At 36.9% G+C, this 23,114-nt stretch overlaps 1 protein-coding gene across 2 annotated transcripts in view; it reads right to left on the bottom strand.

Annotated features, from left to right (window-relative positions):
- ssbp4 (single stranded DNA binding protein 4) overlaps positions 1-22,847 on the bottom strand; it is a 134,012-nt gene extending 111,165 nt beyond the window's left edge. For both annotated transcript variants that reach the window (XM_038279047.1, XM_038279046.1), the window contains exon 1: positions 22,680-22,847. In XM_038279047.1, the coding sequence (XP_038134975.1) occupies positions 22,680-22,735 (56 nt within the window). In that variant the 5' untranslated portion in view covers positions 22,736-22,847. The remainder of the gene's footprint in view (positions 1-22,679) is intronic.
- Between the last annotated feature and the right edge of the window lie 267 nt (positions 22,848-23,114).

Here is a 23,114-nt window from a genome sequence, read left to right as displayed (position 1 = left end):
ACATTCTGTGTGTTTGTGCTTTAATAAACTGTTGAACTTTTCATCCTTGTGTCCGTCAGTGGTGTTCTGCATAACTAGGTCGCCTTCAGTGAACCCATCATGACACATTTAGCAATATCATAAAAAGTCAAGGCAGAGCTGCACATAAAATATGGTTTCAAATCTTTTCAATAATTATCGATATCGATCAACATGCATTTTTTTTAATCGATAAGCTTTTTTTCTATATCGTCCAGCCCTAAGTTGCAGTGATTTATAGCGAGTTTCAGGCAGGTAAAACTATGTTCGCTATATTTCTGATCCCTTCACTCACATGGCAAGTTCATTCATTCAACAGTAGTATCGAATCAATGCCCGGTATACGCCATTTTCTGTTTATAGATAATCTAGCTTGGTCTTTTTTTTCAGTGTAGTTCTGTTTCTTTTACTTTAAATAAATGTATGTGCTCTCTTTCATCCTTAATCTGGCATAACACTGCATAAATACTAAAGATTAAAATATCCAAGTTATTTTTTGCTTACCAGTAATTTTGACCATAAAGATCAAAAATCAACAAAAAAAAACTAAATTGTAATTATAACTTGTTTCACAATGCAAACAGATAAGCGTTATTTTTTTGGCTTTTTCAAATACAGAAGATGCTGATTCTTTTGGGCCTTGTCTTATTAAATATAAAAAATGATGACAATATATGTTCATTGGGGTTAGTAGCAAAGGTATATTCTTAATTTTCTTTACTGTTTTTGAAGTTTTTTTGTGTCTCTCTATAAATTCACAGCTCTTGTAACAGCTCAACAGAGGCACAGTGGGTGAAGAGTGAGAAATTCTAAGAGCAATAACAAAACTTACATGATACCAAACGAGAACTCACTGTGCACCAATCTTCCTGTTTAATAAGTCCACAATAAACCAGAAAATAATCCCACAGCGAGAACTGAGACCTGGTGTGTGCTTGATTTGTTTATAACCGTACATCTACCATAATATTTTATTCTTTTATCTCGCTAAAATTTGATTAAAAGGCATGCTCATGTATTGATGATTAAGTGAGAGCTCCTATATGTCATGAGGACATTTTTAGTCATGAGTTAAAAAATGTCAACATGTTTGCTAACAAAACAAGATATATGTCATAATTATAACCAGTGAAATATACAATATTTCATCAGCTAAATACACTGAAAAAGGCTGTCAGTGTTTTTCATTGTCTTATATTGCAACATAAAAACATTTTCTAAAAAAATGTTCCATAACAAACAAAAAAGGCTTTAGAGCATGTTGTTCATATGATCACATTTGTAAGTGGTACAAGATAACTGTCTGTGCTGAAGAACAGTACTATTTCAGGCAACATCTATATGCAAGTAAGTCCATTAAATGAGAAGAGGCCGAACTTTGAGTAGCACATGGAAAAAACGTATTAAGGTCAATCTTTAATATTTCTACCTAAAAAAACGGAAAAGTATTCGTAAAATACATCAATAATCTATGAACCTGAAGCGGTTCTTAATGTTAGATGCATTGGAGACATTTGTTTCTACTGCTTTTACTGTGGTAGAAAAGAAATTCCCTTGGGGGTAATATACCTCAGGAAACAGCCCAGTTAGGGGGTAGTTCTTATGAAATTACCCAGAACCTTCAGACTGGAGCTTAATGGAAGTATTGTGCAAAAGATTTTTGGACTAGGTGAATATTCTCAAGATTATCTTTTAAACGCCTCAATGGATCATATTTTGTGTCATATGTTGATAAACTCTGATAGATAACATAAAATACCAGGACCCATAGTTATTAGAATAAAGAAGGAATACGGTTCAGAATGGCATAATAAAAAACAAGCCTTTTAAAATAGCTCTATGACAATCCTGGCAGTAAACTGACATATGGTTTAAAAGAGGTAGAGAAAAGTAAAAAAATCAGTAATGTTACAGTTAGACCGGGCATTCACTGTGCGATATTTTCAATCATACGACGAAACCGCATGGATTTAAAGTTCACAGCTCACTATATTCTCACACTGTGCGCCCCGATGCTCTGATGCGATCTACCTGCTCAGATAACACGTCCAAAAACCACACATTGGACTGAGCGCTGACAGATGGTGCTGGTCGGGTCCGTCAATCTGGAAGAAGAACTCCATTGTTTGCACATGCGCAGTGCTCGAGGTTCTAGTAAATTGTAGCTCTGCTTCCACAGCAGGATTTGTCCACAAACACCTTATGACGGCCGGCTGAATTTCAAACATGTTCGATATTTTCCCGACTTTCCTGATTGGGAGGAGGTGGTGAGAGGATGATCAGCCCTCGTTATACTACATGCAGCAGGACGCATGATGAGGCTGAAATTGGCCCGATCGAAAAAAATCTTGCACCACTGGAGAATCGGCTTAAAAAGCCCACAAAGACCGTACAGTGTATGCCCGGCTTTACGGGGTAAGTATTCAAGATCAATGTAGGAGGGTCTTTTTTTGGTTGATTTTGTTTCGTTTCCTCATTCGGTGGCACTGAAAAAATGTCCCATTTTACCCACTGAGGCAATGCATCACTTATGTATGGCACTCAAACTCAAGGGTGGAAAAAAGTAATTTATTGCCAAAAGAATATTCTCTTTACAAGTTTCCAGAAAAAAGAAAAGCACATTTTATCAACCAGGTGCTTTCTAAGCTCTTCACCAGCGATCACAGTTTCAATGATGCCAAAGATTTGCTGTCTGACCAAACCTTGCTATGTTTTTTATTATGCTGAATAAAATCAAAGCATTGGGACACTGCCAGTTAGGAAGGACATGCAAATTGCACACATTAAGCCCCTTTCAACCCTCTGAATGAAACTTAGATCTGTCTCACCGTGAGGCGTAATCACACAGGGTAATGGTGAAAATTGCAGCTAAGATGAGAAATATCTTAACTGTTCCTTAGACCTACACGCTGGAACAATTTAACTTTGAAATATAAAAAAAGATTTAAAATTACAATTGTTTTTATTCTTAGTACTTATTTTTAAACACATCTTCAACTGCTTATTTTCAAGCTGTGCTATTTTTCACAATATTTTACCACAATTATGACCCTCAATAAAGTGTATAATTAGCCGTTAATCATACTCATTGTTTCACAGTGTCAAACACCTTAGAGCAACACAAGTTTTTGTCATCCAACAAATAGTATGAAACATTAATAACTTATTTCGGTAGTGCAAAAAATATCTTTCACATATTTGTTAAATGTTTATTTTACCATCTGATTCAGGTATTTTTTAATTCAATAATTTACATCAAATAGGGCAGGGCCATTAATTGCATTTGCAATATAATTGCTATTTACCTTAATGCAATTTTCAAATTGCAAAAGCACAGATTTTTAATCACAAAGTATTTAAAAAGGGTAAGACAATACATTTCTCCCTCCAATCCTTTATGTGATGGTAGAGCACTGGGTTTGTCGCCACACACAATGATAGTGAGATTTCCTAGCACACAGATCCATGCATGCAAGTAGAAGTAAACACTTTTTTTACGCAAAGGTTAAGATAAAGTCCTGAAACAATTGCCTCTGGGCAAACACCAATTCAAAAACTTAAAGCCTGGGGTAAGCGGCTCATAATCGCAACTTTGGTTATAAATAATCCCAATTTAGATATTTGACAAAATCCGTCAGCCCTAACATCAAATAATGAATGCTAATGATTGACAGATGAGAGTCAATGATCCAGCGTCTTTTTTTTTTTTCATGAAATACATCTGAACTGAAAACAGATATTTTTTTGTAAATAAAGACAACACCATTCAACATGTTCAACCTATTCTCATTATGAGTGCGTATGAAATCGTACGAAAAAGTTATGCACCGTAATTTCGTACGTTTTGGACGTTTTTTTCTTTGTATGCGCATCTGACGCACCATTCACGAATATAGAATATAAATTACAATTAGCCCTAACCCTGACCCTAACCCTAACCCTGTGATATAAAACAGCAAGCAACGTAGTTAGAGACATGAATAAGTGATGATTGCACTGTTTTTCCCATTTTTACGTCCGTCCGCGGATCTGCTTTTTTTCTCTGTCTGCCAGCGCATGCGCACTGATGTGGTTTTTTGAGGAAAAACGTCTAAAACGTACGAAATAGTGTGCATAACTTTTCGTACGATTTCATACGCACTGATAATGAGAATATGTTGACATGTTCTTTCGTGGTCTTTGTTTTGTGTCTAATGAACACCAGTCCTCAGAATCATGTGCTTTGAAAATAACCTTTTTATTACGCAATGCTTTTTCTGGTTTCCAAACTTTCATCTCTTAAAGATGAAACAGAATGTATCTTTGTTTGATTTAAAATGTTACTTTTTTGTGTAAATGTAAATGGACTACATTTTAAGCTGAATCAGCAGTTTGGATTCACAGAAAAGTACCGGTAGTATTGGTCTGATGGACCTGCATCATTTACAGATTCAATATCAGTATTTATTAGTGGTCCACAAACTTTTTCAACTTACTGCCTTTGACTTGAGCCAGGATTTCTACCTTTATTCCTACTTAAGATCTTTCAGAGTGCATTTTATGGGTTACTGCAAGGTTGAGTCCTGCATTTACACCATGTCCAGCTTTCCTTGCTCCTTCTCTGCCCTTCTGATTTACACTGACTGCTTTCTGCTGCTAAGACAAGAGGTGCTTCAAGAAGCCCAACAGAAGCAGCCATAGACTTGGAAGTCAAACCAAAATGGAATCCAAATAGTTAGCAACCGCCGTTCTTTTTTTAGTTTTTGATATCAACATATAATTCTGTATACTCTACAATGGGTGAGTAAACTTAGTATAAAGAAACTATAGTTGTTAATTTTAGTGAATTTTGAGCTTAATCATTATGTTTTGACTACAGTACCTAGGTCAATATAATCAGCCCAATATTTGATCTTATGTATGAAATTGATTATATATACACGTATATTCATAAATAATTATCAATTTAACATGATGTTTAAGAATATTTAGCCGACTTTGGTGAATCCTTTTGAATGTCTGGATGCTCTGATCGTCAATGTTTTTAAGTAGACTTAAGGCTGCTTTATACACAGAAATCAGGTCGAACTGAATGCAAATGTGCCCCTGCCCCTGCCGCAGACACTCTGCTGCACCTTTCCAAAATTGCAGGTGACCGCAGACAGTGCCTCAGACAGGAGGGATCTGATTGGTCAAATCTACATCCGCTGTACACTATGCGTATCTCCTGTTTGTCACCTTACCAGCTTGTTTTGTTTGTAAGACCGCCATTGCGGAAAACGGCTTGTGAAGGTGGACCAGCTAGAAGAGCGAGGTGCGTGAGAACACTGGGACCCTTTTTTCACCTGGATCCCTGCTCTTTTTCACCCTCATGTCCCTACGTTGTCGCACCAACTTGCCCTCACTTCCTCACCGTCTCGGCCGAATCTCAACCCACAGCTAGTTTGTGATTGTCCCTCTTGCGTTGTGGCGTGGCATAACACAGACCACACTTCAATATTGAGCATAAATCAAAAATATCTGCGGCAAGCTCACTGTGACACAATGCTGCGGGGAGTATTACCAGCGCTTAACTGTGGTCTGTCTCTGGTGTTAGGCAAAAATCAAGTCGAATTTTGCTAGATGGCTGACAGCACCCATTGACTGTAACACTAAGGAGCTGAGCAGATCAGAGCAGAGTCCTTCAGAGCTGGACACTGAGTAAATTAAGAGTTAGCCCGTTTTTTTCTGATGCTGCCAACATAAACTATATGAACCATCACTTCTTTGAGATAAAAAGCCTACTTTGATTTAAGTTTATACAGACTTAAAAAAAAAAAACAGTACTTTGGTGGTGAATTTTGTTTAATCTGGCAGATCACATGCAGCAGACACATACCGGTAACTAACATAACACTAACTAACTAACTGACTAACTAACTAACTAACTAACTAACTAACTAACTAACTAACTAACTAACTAACTAACTAGCTAACTTTATTTTACATGAAATTAAATTGTTATGTCACCATTCATTTATTAGTAGCATACCAATTATAACTAAAAATGTAAAGCATTTGTCCTACTTTTATTCCATTCTCTTTCTAGTAATATTTTTTAACTTTGCTAAATGTCACAATAATGAATATTAAATATCTTGTTAAACCTATAATCTTTTCTTTTTTTTTGTTGAAAACCTGACTTTGGTGGACAGATAATAAAAAACTGACTTCTGATGATCCTGATATTTAATATATTTTCCAGGAGAACAAATTGTTACTTTCTCTGGATAGCTGACTAATCCCTGGTAGTTGTCACTGGCTTTGCCTTATTAGTGCTCATCACAGAGACACTAGAAGAGATCTTGACAAGTATAGCTGGCCATGACTACAGAAAGCTCATCCCGAGCAACTCAGATGCTGTCGCCCACAGTTAACTGAACTTTACAGACTCTGACTAAACAGTTTTACAGTATTTAAAAGAAACATTTCCAAACCATGATCCAATGATCGAATGAATTCAACAGTCTCAATACTTTCAATTAAAAACAGCTGGTTGCCTGAAGGACAAAGGTGTGTTGTAACTGATCCAATCCATCGAAAAACACCAACTATTATCTCCAACCTTTCTGTTTTTGAAAACATCTTCTGTTTAAAGATGGACTAATTATCTGACATGACTTTCTATCTGTAAGAATTACAAACATTACAGTAACATTAATTAATACTCCATCTGGTTGAAATATAAAATCTACCGGTAGGAGTTTTGGTTTCATATGTTTGATTTCGAAATGAACACCTTCTAAAGTTTAACATGTCTTTTTCCCCATGCATTAGAAAATTTTAACTAAATATTATTATTATCTCAAAATAAATGCATCGGCTGTTACTTATCACTATTTTCTGTATTTCATCAACTATTCCGTAGTTTGATAAATCAATTTAAATTGTAAATCAAAAAAGCAAGTTAAGGTATTTTTTTTGGAACAGAAAATATCTTTATAAAGAGAAAATCTCTGTTAAAAGTGTCAAAGTAAAACAGTAATAAAAAATAACATTTAGGCATGAATACTATTCAGCAATTTATGTAATTTGAGTTGAAATAAGTTTATTTATTCTAGCAAAAGGAAATATTTTTTTATTTTGAGGTAATTCTTCAGATTTCAGCCTAAAAACAGAAACTTAATGATATTAAGCTCCAGCAGAGAATGGTCCTAAAGTGAGACCTTGCTGACTGTAAATGGTGCAGACTTTCATTAGATAAACTGTCTTGATCGGTGAAACATAAAAGGAGAAAAAAGTCTGTTTCAATTAAAATAATTGATTAGGATTTAGAAATAGAGGGGAAAAAAGGAGAATGTAACATAAAACCATTTGCTTTGAACAATCCATCTGAATGACCTGTATTACCCGTCTGTTTTTTATGACTTTGATTTGAGTGGGATTCATTCACCAGGTAGAAGTGAGGTTCTAAAGTGGTCTATATAAAGTTTGTTCATAAACTGGCACACAGTTTTTTAATCACACTATAGCCCTGAATTACACTTTTAGAATTGACTGTGAATTATATATGATGTTACGAGTTAAAATAATTGTTTAAACATGAATATGTTCTGCTTTTCTTTTGTTTTGCATATTTATTATATAGATGTGTTTTGATGCAGCTTCTAAGTTTACTTTCAGGTAAACGCATCTGCTTAGTTAGCCCTCGCATTGTTACTGGGCTATTACTGGGCTATAGTGCAAAGGAGGACACAGTCCCGTTAGAGAGTTTATTTTTTTCACACAGTAACATGCATAGTTTGATCACCTCTTAATACAAGCCCCCATGTCTCTTTGGACATCTCAAAAAATTACACAATATTATCACGACAAACACAGCTGAAAATCATGTCTAAATCTACTCTGTCCAGTCTGCATCGGTAAAGATTCACTCACTTCAGGATGCCAGATGCTTGACACTAAGGATGCAGCTTACAGATTGATTAACTAATTTGGCTAGTAACCATCTCACCACTCAATTCACTGGTGAAGCATTTCAGTTCCACAACCAGCGGGTCAGTTGATAACAAAATTCAAATGAATACTTAAACACTTTACTTTTAAGATAGGAAATGAACAAACAGCAGCTTTAGATTCCTAGTATCTCTACACTGTTCCTTCTAAGGATTTGTTTAAAAGGTGTTTTGGCAAAACTAAGCGTTGGAAAACACATCATAGAACACAAATATACAGGTACTTATCTCCTCTATGCTCCTATAACCATCTAGTAACATGGGATGAAGGATCTGATGAGCTATAGCTCTCCTTGTGCTTGAAAGATGGACAGAAACCATTAGTTTATTTTGCCAGTTAGTCACTCATATATGAGCTAAATGCAATGCTCTATCTTTAACCACTATATTTAATTTTTTTACCCTATCTGTTCTTTATCTAGTGCTTTATAGTAATGAATGAGGACACCCGTCAGTTAGCATTTAATGATAAAAATCTTTCACCTCTGAATCAAAGCTTTGTACCAAATGTCACACATGTACATTTTCTAACAAACATCTGAAAATGGCATTCATTTAACTATAATTATATTGCAACAAAGACCATCTCAATATATATGATATCAGGGGCGGATCTAGAAAAATATTTATGGGGTGGCAAGAGGGGGGCAGGAATTTTTTAGGGGTGGCAACATATGGCATTTGTTTACACTGAATTTAATCAGTTATCACAGTTTGGTGAGAATAGTATGTACAGTACTAGTGTTTCATGTGAAACAGTTCATATTAATAATACATCGTACAATGAGATCTCACTTAATGGGAGATAGAAGAATGATAACACTACTTCTAGAGGGGCCTTATGACAGGAAAGGTATTAAGGTAAGACACAGGTGCTGAGTCGCAGATGTATGAGATTGACTGTCAGAGAGGCAGCTTTGCAGCATTTGCACAAGAAGAAACGATACAAAGAAAAAGTTTCCCATCAGAGATCTATGGACTGAGCTGTACTAAAGTGAGCAGAACTACACAGTAGAAATAAATGGGTCAAGGCACCCGAACAAGGTACTGGACATCTATGTAATGTTTACTCTGAACACACATTTACCCCATTTTTTCCTCAGTAACTTGACATACAGCAGTTAAGGCAACATGAAAGGGACATTTCATACATGTAAATATGCTGTAGATAGAGCTGTATATGGAGGACCAACTCCGCCATATTTAAAAATAAATACAGAAATAAATAAATGCTCAATAAATAAATAAGCATACAATTAATTGCCACCAAAAATACAATCAACAAATAAATGTAATTAGAAATTATATTATAATGGCAGGCAGAAATGTTAAAAGGGCAGGCAGAAAGAAATAGCGGCGAAGAAATAACTAGGGTAAAAAAAATACAAAGGAAGAATAAAACAGACAAAAATATGATAACATGCACATAAATAAATACTTAAAAATATAAGTAATTAAAAAATGAAGTTGAAGATAATAAATGACAAAAAAATAAATAAGGTAAATATTAAAAAGGCAAAGAAATAAAGAAGCCAATTAAAAGAGTGATGTACCTTTATGACTAGCTGTATAATTTAATTTCTACTTACATTTATTTGTTGTTTGTATTTTTGGTGGCAATTAATTGTATGCTTATTTATTTATTGAGCATTTATTTATTTCTGTATTTATTTTTAAATATGGCAGAGTTGGTCCTCCATACTGCTGTATCAACAAATCAACAAAAAGGCGGGTTCTGTATGTTACATCAAAATCTCCACAAATCTGAAAAGAAGCAACAAATACATTTTGCTTGTGAGTAGGTTCATACGGGTAATTTCTGGATAGTTTCATATTATATATACAAAAAAAGAAACAACAACACTGCTTCATATTAAGCAGGATTTACACCAGTATCACATTTTAACTTTTAACACTTTTGGTTTTATCAGATTTTCTCAGGTGCCAAAACAAAATGTAACAGCTCTGTAAAGGCTCACCAGAGAGCATAACATAAAGTTAACATGACTATAACAGCTGAATGCAGTGATTTCCATGTTGCTCAGCAAAACGCTTCACTAATGTATTTAGATCCAATGCCTTTGTGCGTTTTGATTTGAGTAAAACAAACTTGATCGTCTCTTTTCTGTCATAGTTGACCGCAAATATGTCTTTCTGAGCCTGAGACGTCAGGCCTAACATCATAGTTGGAGAAATAACGTTCTGCAACCTGATTTTTATCATCTCAAAATCAGCATTGCAGCTATGCTAGCAGCATTGTGCTCTCATTATGATTTTATTTCTCGATAGATAGTTGATCAGTTTTTACCTGTTTCATCCCGTGTCTCCTCCCCCCATCACCCCTGGCTCCCTCGCTTTGCCCCATTCGGTTTTCAAAACAATCAGTCTCAGTCGCTCTCACGTCATCTCGTGCTGCATTCACTGCAGTCCGACATTAGAAATTAGCGGTCGTAATTCTCAAATGATCCATAATTTATAAGCCTCGCCACCCCTACCGCCAACTGGGGTGGCAGCTGGGGTGGCAAGGCTGTCATTTAGGGTGGCATTTGCCACCCTATGCCACCCCAGTAGATCCGCCTATGTATGATATAGACTCATCTATCTCTTTTGAAAAGATCTTGATATTTTTAAAATCTTGATATATTGCCCAGCTCTATCCCAAACCATGACGACTCTGCCTCCATGCTTCAAGGTTACTATGATGTTTTCTTCCTGTAATGCTCTATTTATTTTATCATAAATATGAACTCTGTTCTACATTTGAAGCAATTACATTTTAGGAAATGCATCCAAAGAACATAATCCCAGATATTCAGCACTTTGTATTTTCGTTGGCCTTTAAGTTTTTTTTAAGAAAGTAACAGTTCCCTATCTGGATAACGCCTTTACGATATCCAAATAGGGAACTTTTAAGTCAAATACTTGCATGTTTTCCTTGTAACATCTGTAGCTCCTATAGGTCCCATTATGAAATTTTAAGGCGTTAATAGACTTCATTGAGTATAAAATAAACACCATGATGGTGTTTATTTATGTTCTTATTAAATTAGCCCTTACTAAAAACTAGCAGGCACATGGCATTAGGTTCTTAATACACCTCCAATCACTAAGGAATTGTAAACATTAGGCACCTAACAATTTTTTATGTAATCTGTAGTCTACAGTTTATGTTTTACATTTACCTAATTGCTTTCCCTAAAAAAGTTCAATGTTGCAGTGTTTATACATTAAATAGTTTTTTTTCTGAAAAAAGGGTAACATAAATCATGGCCTCCGTCCTGTTTTTTTCTTTTTTTTCCCCCTCTTTTCCCCCCATGCTCACGTTTTCCGCTGTTTCCATTGTGTCAGCCTGAGCAGTTCACATGGCGGTGACGCTATGCTTAAAGCAGGGGGAGTCCACTGATGTAATGTGTAAAATTGAGCCCCTATTTGTGGTGTGAAAACACCCAAAAGCAAGCGTCAGTTCCTATATACCCCCTTTTTGCACTGTGCAGGGTCGCACACAGATTCCCATGAGTTCTGCAGCAATAAAATTTTCATGGCGAAGGCTGATGTGATCTGAGGGGTGCTATGCACCAGCGATGGGCACCTGCCTTGACTGCAATGCATTATTTAAAAATACTCATTCAATCCAGGCTCCAGGGGACACCTTTTGTTACTCTGTCAGAGGCAGTAAGTGTAACTCTGCAGAAAAGGAGCTACTATGCAAGCAAACAATTCGTTTTTTTCTAAAGAACCATGTACAGTACTGCAGGTATGTCAGAGGTAAACCGAATCAGGTCAGCGACTGATTCTATTTTCCTAGGACACTAAAAACCTAAATTCCTCTTTAGTGACCCTGGCACTTCTTACATGTGTCACTCAGGAATAAAAGATGAGATGTTTACAAGACAAACCACACACAGCCTTCTCAGTGTCTCCCATTTCCTCCACTTTGGCTTTCACTCTTTCTGATTATATCCACTGATGAAATGCTATAAAGGAAAACACTGATGTGAAATATATGCTGGTTAGTGGAAGTCAGAATAAATGGAACGACACTTCATCAAAGGTTAAGTGAACATCTGTCTGTCATGCCCTTTTATCTGTGCATTTTTGTGGGCTTTCAAAAGTCCTCAACTCAGGTTATCTTTGGTTGCCGTGAAACCATGACATCACAAAGATGATCAATTTCCTCAGAATATGGAACGCTGAAATCAACCAAGCATAAACAGCTAGATATCATCTGACTTATTTACAGTATATCTGTGTTTAACTTTCGACTTATTGGTAAAAACTATGCAAGTAATCAGGTGTTTCTCCTGGCATGGCAAGCCTGGTCTACCCTGTTAGCTGACGACTGATGAGGCTGGCTATGGGGAGAGGACCTCAACGATTACAAAAACATTGGAGACCCAAAGCAGGTTAGCAATATCTTCAAGCAGATATTTGAACTTTACACAGCTACCTTCGACCTGTGTAATATATGGAAGTATTGTCATTTTCTCCTCTGCCCCGGCGGATTCCTTTTGAACACTGTTTTTAGCTTCACTGCAGGAATAGGTCCACAAATCCTTGCTGCACAGCACATAGCCTTACACTACAATAATTCTGGGGTAATCTGATAGTCCAACACCCAGACTCTGACCTTTTATCTGGCCTCAGGAAATAAAAATGACTCTAGTAAAATTGTGTCCAAACCCAGAGATAGTTTTCAAAGTCCCAAGAAAAAGGGGCTTTTTTACTCTATACTCATTGAGCAAGATTGTACCCCAGCAGGGGCAAAAAATCTAGCCCTCTCCTGTTCTTCTTTATTTAGGTTCTCCTTCATGCAAGTGAAACAGCACTTTTTTTTTTACATCTATTCATCAAGAAGATGTCTCCGCCTGCCTTGTCTTTACGAGCCAACCTGACATTTAGCCTCAGGCCGTCCCAGCAAACCTTCACTCGCCTCCAGAGATGAAGGCATCCCGGCTGAGGGAGTTTAGCCAGCTAAAGCGCACAGGTCAAAAATGTATTTCCATGTCTGGATTTGAATAATTCAGCAGAGATCACAGAGTCAAGATTGGGGTAAGGGGGACAAAGAGGTGACAAAGGAATAAGCTGAAGCAGCTTTTGCTTTTAGTTAGAGGAAAATAAAGAAAAATATGTCGCCCAAACTACTCTGTCACCCCTATTTTAAATCAGGGGCAACCCTACTGCCTTTAGAGGTAATCAAATGACTAATTTATTACAATATATATCATTTATATGTAAGGGTTTTTTGTGTCCTGAAGTTTTTGTTTTAATCCTTTCTTACTTAGACCCCCCCTGAGTGAAGCATTTCAAAGACACCCTTTGATACAAATACCAATGCAATTTTATTTTGATTTTCCTTTGCACTAACCACAAGCTAGTAGATGCTTTCTTTAAGGGTTTCAGTTTTTTCATTATGTTGAAAGTTTCCTTCTCCAGTGTGTCCACTGAGGCACGACTGTACTGTTTTTCTCGCATCTAGTTACATGCTAGCTGCAAATCTCTCTACCTTCCTTTGTGGCAGAAGACTCACTTTAAGTGAACGACCAACACCTAAAGGGCTGCAGTGAGAAATTTAGTCTCTTTCTCTTCTTAAATGTAATGTGACAAAAAAAATTGAGTGCCTCTGCCATTTGAAAATTGCATATTTTTAAATTGTAATTATATTGCAAAATAAATTATTTGCCCAGCCCGACTACAAAATCAAATTGCAGCTCTTGCTCTATATTTATAGATAGTGTCACACAGCAAGGTGGGTCTCCAGCATATTTCATTCAAGGATTTCTTATCCCAACCAATGTCTCTGAACTCCAAAAAGCTGCCTGCAGATTGGATACTCTTTTCAATGATTTTTTTCTTACCTTTCTGCAGTAATACCCAGATTTTGAAAGTGTGTGATTTTCACACCTGTGCTGTGTATTTCTGCTGCTCCTCTATAGCGCGGTATTTCAACCCTTACTTGTAACCCCTTAAGCCAAAGTGCCCCCTTTTAAGAGGGCTGCAGCTCTTTTACTACAATAATAAGCATGTAGCTTACTGAATCTGCGACTGACAAACACGTATTATATGTCCAGATCTTCACCTGAGACTCCGACTTCATTCTAGTATTCAATCACATTGGCAAAACTCTAAACATTTAAAGTTATCCACTCAATAAATTCATCCAAACTTATCAGAAAACTAAGCAAAGCACATCAAATCTGTCCTACATTTAGCCTTTTTTTATGAAATGATATTTTCATCAGAACAAATGTCAGTTTCTGTATTATATATCCAAACAATAGCTTATTTTCAGCTAAAAAATTCTTCTTCTCTCTGTATTACGGTACAGCAGAAAGCCCATATTTGGAAACTGTACTTGTGCGTAAATTGCAAAGACCTCTGCTACTCTTGCATGTGATTTGCTGCAGCTTCTGTCTGTCTCAAATTGGTGCATATCATTGGATTCTGCAGAATGTGAAATTTCCAAAGATGTATGAGGCGTCCCGACTGGACAAACGGTTATTTTTAATACATCTAGCATCCCCAGGCTTTTTTCCATACTTAACTTTGTGTAAATAGTGTTGAATTACAGTGCGTAAATAAAGAGTGCATGAAAAAAAAAATCAAACTTGTGATTTTTGGGAGGAAAGCAGTATTTTTCTAACCAAATATATCATAGCATTCCAAATTTTAAATTGAAAAAATAAATTCCTAATTCCTGATATTACACCAAAATGTGCCAAAATGGCACAATAGGAGTTCGCCTGGATTTTCTTCTAAAAAAAAACTTCTATAACTTCTCGGTTACTTATTGGATACCCACTTAAATTACTGCATATATAACCAATATGTTTTATTTGCAGTATATTGTAATAATTTTCTTTGTTACAGGAAAAATAAGAAGTTTTGTATATAAACATCTATTTTTTTATTTTTTTTATTTTAGGCAGAAGTTTTATTTTTTTTTTGGTCATTTAAACTTTATTTACTAAGGCCAAAAATAATTTACTTTCAAATTTTTTATCACATTTTCACAACAGAGTGCAATTTGAGAAATATCTACAAAGTATTAGTATGAGTATGCCTTTACTGGAAAATTGACCTGTGGGCTTATTAAGACTCCCTTTTTCCTTGAAGGCAGCTTTTCTTTTGCTTTAGAAAACCGGTTTCCAACTGATGTCTAAAAAACTGAATTTGGCAGAACAGCAATAATCCGAAATGTGTGTGCTACAACAGAGAGAACATGCAGGGCAATGTTCCTTGAGTAGCAGGTTTGAAAACACTGCTCTAGAGTTACTACTGGTATCATGGCTACTACCCTGATTAATGATCTCATTGTCAGTGTAGATGGACCATTATGTTGTAGTTGGTTTACAGGTAACCCATACCTTATCTATTTTAAACTGATGGATTGAACAGTGGGCTGCATGTTAGTGCAGTTTTTGCAGTGCTAACTTGCAGCAAGAAGGTCCTGGGTTCAATTCTCAACCCAGTGTCTTTATGCAAGGTGTTTGCATATTCTTCTTGTGCATGCGTGGGTTTCCTCTGGTGCTTCCTTCTACAGTCCAAAAAAATGACTCTTAGGTTAATTGGCATTTCTAAATTGCCATTAGTTGTGGGTGTGTGTGCATGTTTGTAGGTCTCTGTGATGTTCTGGGATGGACTGGTAACTTGTCCAGGATGTATCCTGCTTCTGCAAATAGACCGCTTGAGATAAGCATCCGCCAAACCACGGCCCTGAAGGATTTAGCAGGAAAGATAGATGGATGGATTGAAATGTGCTGTATGAGAGGCTCAAAGTTTCCATTTTATTTTTCATAAACTTACTTATTCTTAAACTTCTCCACAACTTTATCTGTGACCTACCTGCTTCGTGTCTTGGTCTTCATGTTGCTGCTTTTTCATTAATTATCTATAAAAACCTCTGAGGCTTTAACATCAAAATTTGATTTAGATCAATTCCACCCTTATTGGGATTCTGTCACCTAGAATCCCAATAAATTACATCACAATTTTTGCATAATGTAAAAATTTTTTTTTTCTATGCTCACAGATATTTAGCCAGGCAAGAGTAATAAATTTTTAAATACAGTTATATAGAAGAAGCTTGGTGCCTGTTTCAGACCGCTGTAAAGATGTTTTTACTGAATCTTTTTCCCAGCATGCATGCCGTTTCTATTTGCCTGTCTTTGTTCTGGCAGTTCCTTTGTCAAAACAAATCAGTGTCAATGAGCATGTAAACACAAACGGCTTTAGCCACGGGTTAATCCAGACAAATTTCACACATGTGCATAAACACATCCACATTTATATGAAAAAATAAATACAACCTAATCGTCTCACTTGCACCCAGTTTAACTGGTAACCTCTCCTTACCTCAGAGACATATTTTAGGTTTCTAAACATTTGGAATACAGAGAATTTCTGACATTACTGCCACAGGTTTGCTAATAATGAGTTTCATCAACAGGTAGGTAATGAGGGTAACAATGACATAACCCACCATGAAGCAATTAGTCCAAATATTTAAAGCACTCATCTGTTTCCTATTATCACCTGACACTCACCTCATTGCCGTTCACACCGATGCTTTCCTCTGTATGTTAATAAGAGACAAACTGTTCTGCTCTGTGTGCAGTGTTGCCAAACTGATTAACAAGTTCAGGCACAGAGCTTCAATATTTATACTGCCAACTTTATGAAGAGTGCGAAGGGCAACAAATTTCTGCGGATGCACCAAAAGCGGCTGACAACAGGCGGCATTAATTGACTGTTGACAAATCTGAATGGGAGCACCGCTACCCCAAAGGGTGCTGAGGGTAAATCAAGGGTTTCTTTACTTTCTGAATACTGTTTCTGCTTGTGTTCCTGTGCAGTTCTTTATGCTTCCCTCAAAAGCCTCAAATGCAGATGGCTGAGCCATCTGTGTAGAATCAAAGCCATGCATTCAGACCTGAAGATCCCTGTTAAATGGCATGCAAATAGGTGGGAGGAGCCGGAGGCGGAGCAGAGGATGTAAAGAAACTTGCGTTCAAAACAAATTGATTAACTTTCCACTTGAAGTTCTTCACCCAAACAAATCGAAAATCACTTGAAAAAATATTAAAACACTGTAAACAGAGAATTTTAAAAGTATAAAAATATGTTGCATTTAAAGAGAAGACGTTTGATCGAGCTTAAATTGAAACTTTTAGGCGAATGTATTTAATTCAGGATACCAGATTTATTACAACATTTTAAAGAACATTTTATGTGCCATTTGAGAAGACAAAAACATAAATTGCTAAAATTTTTCTATACCCGCTACATCCTCTGAAGGGTCATGGGAGGGTCAGAGCTGTACACACAGTTTATAGGAGAGACACAAGGAGCAGCAAGTTATCAGTTCAGAAAGAGCAACAAAAGGGCACAAATTATAGATTTAGATAATAATTATGCACAAGAACACACTAAAGGGAAAATTAGAATGGTCACTTATGCCGACATAATTACTTTGGAAAGAAGAACGAAGCTGAATTCAACAAAAGTGCAAAAAGGCCCAGGCTGGAAATGAAAACCAAGGGCCTTCTTGCTGTTTAACATCTGCTCTGCTGGCTTGACACAGATTTAGGCCATTACTGGTTAAAGCCAGTTGGTTTTCTTCAAGTTCTGACATATGAATTATAATTTAGACCAATTCTGATATCAATGTTATAGATTTACATTGCATAACAAATTATGTAAAACTGTCTCTTAGAGACAGCAGCTCTGCATCCAATAGAAAATAAAGCAGATATAATATCATCATCATTTATGCATATTTATAAGAAACCAAAATCCAGATGTAAATGTAAATATAAATCCCTTTATTGTCCCACAATGGGACAATAAAGGGATTCCCTCTCTGCATTTAACCCACTCCCTTGAGGAGCAGTGGGCTGCCATTGTGTGGCACTCAGGGAGCAGTTTGGGGTTAAGGGTCTTGCTCAGGAACCCAGATTGCAGGCTGTCGGGATCAAACCGGGTACTTGCAACCTTCTCAGAGCACAACCACACTCCTCTGACCACTAGGCCAAAACTCCCATTAATAAGAAATGATAACGATTTATGATGATTATTCATTCATTTAGACTGAAAGTAGTTTTAATTCTATGTTTGGATGTATTAGATAAATGGTAAAAAAAGTCTTAATTTGCAGCAATTTAGTCACAGGTCATTGATCAGAGCAACACAAGGAAATCTTGCCTGATAATGATTAGTGCTGATTAAAACGGCAAGAGAAAAAAGTCGAATAACAGTGAATTTAAATGACTTTACGAAGCAGTTCTTCCTAACTACTTGTATTATATGGCAAGGCCTTTAAATGAATCTATTTAATATTTTGAAAGCCTGTCTGTGTTATGTTGTTATTATGAACAAAACCAAAACTTGGCTTCAGCAGTTTACAAGATTTTTTTTTTCACCCTGTACTGTACAGCACATCATCCTGTACACACTTAAGAACATTATGTACAGTAAGCCTGAAATCCACGCCCTAAAACTTATATTTTTTGTATTTTAGTTCCAGAATCTTCCACTTCATACATGTACCTGCCAAATACCAACAAGTACACTGACCTTACAACGCATACCTGAAATAAAGCATTGTTCCTGGGGGGAGCCTTGGTTACTAAAACAAAACCAAAACAAAAAAAGCAGCACTAAAACTCTGAGCGAGATCACAAACTGTATGCTAATCATGCTCTTTATCTGAAGACAAAACTAAAAATATAATTTCAAGAAACCATCAAACTAGCGGTCTGAAAATGTAAGAAGTTAAGTTAAATTCCTGGAAGGCAGCTGCTCACAATGGCTGGACATTTGCATTAACAAAAATCACTGAATGAACTTAACAGCTCCTCTTTCTGATTTAAATCTAAGAAAATTAGCTTATGTTGCACTGCAAGAGCAACACAGGGAGGCAGTGTATTCAATCGTTTATAGACATAACCATTAATATTTCATCCTACAAGTTTTTTCTATGAAACATTTATGCTCTAGAGTAACTCATATGTTCTGTCTACACCCATGTTGGGCTGAGTCTCTAGCTGTGCAAGCAAAATATTTCTCTACTCTAATAATTTGGCTTGTTGATGTCAACAAGTTTTTCCTTTACAGCTGAAACATTGCATCACCTGTTCTTCATTAAAACAACACCAAGACAAACATGTTGGTGCAGCACTTGCACTGTATTTATAGCTTACCTTTGCATTCTGATCTCAGGTCAGCTTCATGCCATAAACTTTTTTTTTATACGTTATCAAATTAGAAAGACTTGAGGATAAATCCTCACAGCAGGATCTGCAGCTCTGATGCCAAACTCCTCCTTTAATGGAATATTCGTCCATCTGGAGTGCCTTCTTTTTCATTAGGCTTATATGTAAAGAGTTGAATGAATATGTATATATGAATATGATAATTCACTGAGAACGCTGTTAGGACCTCCATGGTTACAAGGGAACATGTGTTAGCCCTGCGGGGTGAGTTAGGGGGACAAGAAAGGTGAGGAGAGAGGGTAAGCCTCGTCTGTTGTGTGTGGACATTACCTGCTGATCAGTGTGTGCTTGGAACATGTCTAATCATTCCACATTTTGTGAAGATAAACCACAACCTTTAATGTATTTTGTCAGTTTTATGTGATGGGTGAATAAAAAGTATATCGTAGTGAAGTGGGAGGAAATGGTACATGGATTCCACATATAATTTTATGAATAAAAATCTGAAAAGTGTGGCTTTAAATTCAACCTCCTTTACTCTGATGCTCATGATTAATATCCAGAATGATCGACCACTGTTGGCTAGTAAAAGGGAGTTCAGTTTTGTGTATTTTCACTAGAGCTGCAAAATTTTTTTGCAAATCGATTAATCTGTCGAATATTTTTTTTGATTAATTGATTAATAATCGGATAGCCAAAGGTTACTTTAAGAAGATTTTTTATAAATTAAACCTGGTGAAACTACAACTGTGCCACCTGAGGAGTTCTGGATAAAGGATTTTGACAAATGAAAAAGTTTTTTGGTGTGTTTAGATATTTTTTAAAAACAACTTTGGTATAATTACTGCTCTAAGTGGGTCGCTCTGTCAGCTAAAGGCATGGTTTACAGTCTCTATACTCCAGTTAACAATTAATAAATTACTAATTTACAAATTATTTCAATAATCAATTAATCGTGATTAATCTGATTGTTTTGGCTCTAATTTTAACTTCATTAAGAACAAACCCAAAAATACAAATAACTCCAGTACCTGGGAATGCACTAATTGGTGGAGAAATCTAACACACAGTTAGGTTCTTAAAGCATTCTTCAACACATTATCTACATTGACCATGTAGAGCACAGATGGTACCTGTGGGGGAGCTGCAGAGATCCACAGCTCAGGTAGAAGCATCTGTTGTCATCACAACTTTTGGCCACACTTGCTATAAATCTGGGACTTTTTTTAAATAATAGTGACAAGGCAAATTGTTGCTGAAATAAAACCACACAAACTGTAGCTAAAAGTCATGGAGGGTTATAGCATTTAGACCAGATCACAATGTTGAACTTTCTGGCTCACATAACAAATGCAATATGGGAGAGAAACATTTCTAAATAGCCTGAACAGAGGAGTGTCAGTGACTGCATTAGGCTGTGAAGATGCCTTTCCTCCGCAGTTTAAGGGAAGCTGATCAGATTTGGTGCGGAGACTGGGCAGGAAATTTACCTGCTAGCAGGAAAGTGATAGCTCCCAGTGCTATAACACTAGATTTAATTATATTCCAGTCTAACAATGGCCTAGTCAAAGTCCATTATTGAAAAATATGTTGGAAAGCTTAAAATAACAAATTGTAAACATGTATTTCATGCCTTTCAAACTTTATAAAACACTGAAAACCGTGTTATAAGCTCATTCAATTTTAAAGTTGCAAAAAAAAAATCCTTAAAAAATATCTGATGGTTGTATTGTGGCAATGGGAAAAAGTTTGGGGGGATAACACTTTTGCATAAAACTGCACACAATTTCAAAAACTGGAGAGGATTCTAAGATATTAAAGACAAGTTGTTATGGATGCATATTTATTCAAGCAAACAGATGGACCAACAATAAACAAGATGTTCTCTAGTTTTCCTAGTTAAACATCCTTGATTCAAATCCATTCATCTTTTGCTGCTTTTCTCAAAAGATTGTAGTTTTTGTTTTAAATAATTAATCCTTCTCCCACATTATCATTTGAAATACACGATGTCTCTGCACTGATTTCACTCCCAGTGACACATGAAACATAATCCACAGTCCCCCTGAAACAAGCAGTGCAACTAAAAACTAACTAAAGACACATCATTTAAATTATATATAGCTTTTCACCATGCTGTTAATAACCCAGGCTCCACAAACAGGTGTAAACGGAGATGCTGGTGCTTCATATGCAATATTAAAGCATCATATGCTGGTTCAAAGGTCAGCCTGCCTGCTGCTGCTCATAAACCCACATGGGACTGTTTTCATTTAGGATTCACTCCTCCGCATCAACACATAAACACATATAGGCGAAACAAAGTAAGGTAAAACTAAACTGAAATCAAACGCTCCCTATAAGCAGAGATGTGCACTAAGTCTAATTCTAGGAAGCATCCAAAGGCGCATAAGAGACTCTCTGAAAATCCTAATTAGGGGGATCTACCAAAACATAAATGGGAGACTCAAAATAAGTTTTGTTTCCATTCCAGATGTATGACGGGCATCGTGGAGCAGCACAGCCTCCCAGGACTTGACATTGTTTCAGGGATTACATCTGCATCTCCACGGGGAGCCCTGCTCGCTGCTCCACAAACGAGCAGCGTTCGGTGCGTAAAAACAGGAGAACTAATGGTGATAAAACAGCACCCAGAGGACCCTCTAAAGGTTTCTCTAAAGAAAAAAACTTATTTTTTTACTCCTATGAAGCTCAGCAGTGAAAAAGGCAGACACCACTCTGTTCTGAATGAGACATTTAAAAGTTATTCATTATAAACCCAAAAAAAACGTGCACCAAAAAAAAAGATAGTAAAATGAAACAACTAAAAACCCCAAATAGAGTTTTTCTTTTAATCTGCTTTGTCTTGAATAAAGTTTTCCTCTGTGATAAAATCAGTGTTTTCCAGTTTAAAAGTTAAGCACCGTTGTATGCTTGTTGGACGGGACAGAGCTTCCCCCTCTTGCAGCCTGAGGTGCCTGCGCCCCGCGTTTTACGCACCATAAAAGCGCACAGCCGGAGAGCTTCAAGCCGCTAAAAAGAGCACTAAAAAACATCCAAAAAATCCAGGGTCTTCCTCCCTGAAAGTTTCACTCAGACACAAGCGAGCAGCCCTGCATCCAGGGTGCGTTTACCCCCACGAAAATGTCTCCTCAACTTTTACCGCCTCACAAGCGCACGATATAAATAACCAAATAGATAGATAATATCCAAATACCCGGTATCAACTCACAGAGGTGTTTGCTCACCTTGTTAGACAATAAAAGGCGCATAATTACACGCGCGTTTTAAATGAAAACGTTTAAGAGACGCACCTCCAAGGTGGTCGGTGGAGTTGAGGAGGAGCGCGCTTTCCTCCTGCTCACTCCTTTTAAATTACGCTGCCTAGTTTAGAAAGTTGTGCGCCCCTCAGCTGTCCCTTCGCCCGCATGGATAAGCAGGTAAAAACTCTCAGAATAAAGCAACACAATCCACTTACTTTTCTCTCGCTTGGCTATCAGAAGGGACGACAGCTCCTTTACCTTTGGCGTACATGCTGAATTCTGTTTTAAGACTTTTGCCCCACTCAACACCTGTCAAAGAAAGCAGCCAGGAAAACGCTCCATCTCCATAGCTACCCCTTTAGTGTTTTTCCTCCCCCCCTCCTCCTCTTCTCCTCCTCCCCCTCCTCCTCCCCATCCTCCTCCTTCTCCCTCCCTCCTTTCCTCTCTCTCGCTCTTTTTTTTTTTTTTTTTTTTTTACATCTCCAACATTGGCCACAAATCAGGCACAGTTTCTACTGGGGGGACTTGAAACCGTCCGCTATTGGATTTTTTTTTTTTTCTACTTCTCAGTCGCTGTTCCGCTGACCTGCTCCTCCTCCCTCCGTTCTGCAAATGGTGGGGGCTCCTTAAAGGGAAAAGCACACTTTTTT

Source organism: Cyprinodon tularosa, unplaced genomic scaffold (assembly GCF_016077235.1).
Source record: "Cyprinodon tularosa strain WSP-4 unplaced genomic scaffold, ASM1607723v1 ctg147, whole genome shotgun sequence".
NCBI lineage: Eukaryota > Metazoa > Chordata > Actinopteri > Cyprinodontiformes > Cyprinodontidae > Cyprinodon > Cyprinodon tularosa.
This window is presented reverse-complemented; position numbering and strand designations above follow the sequence as displayed.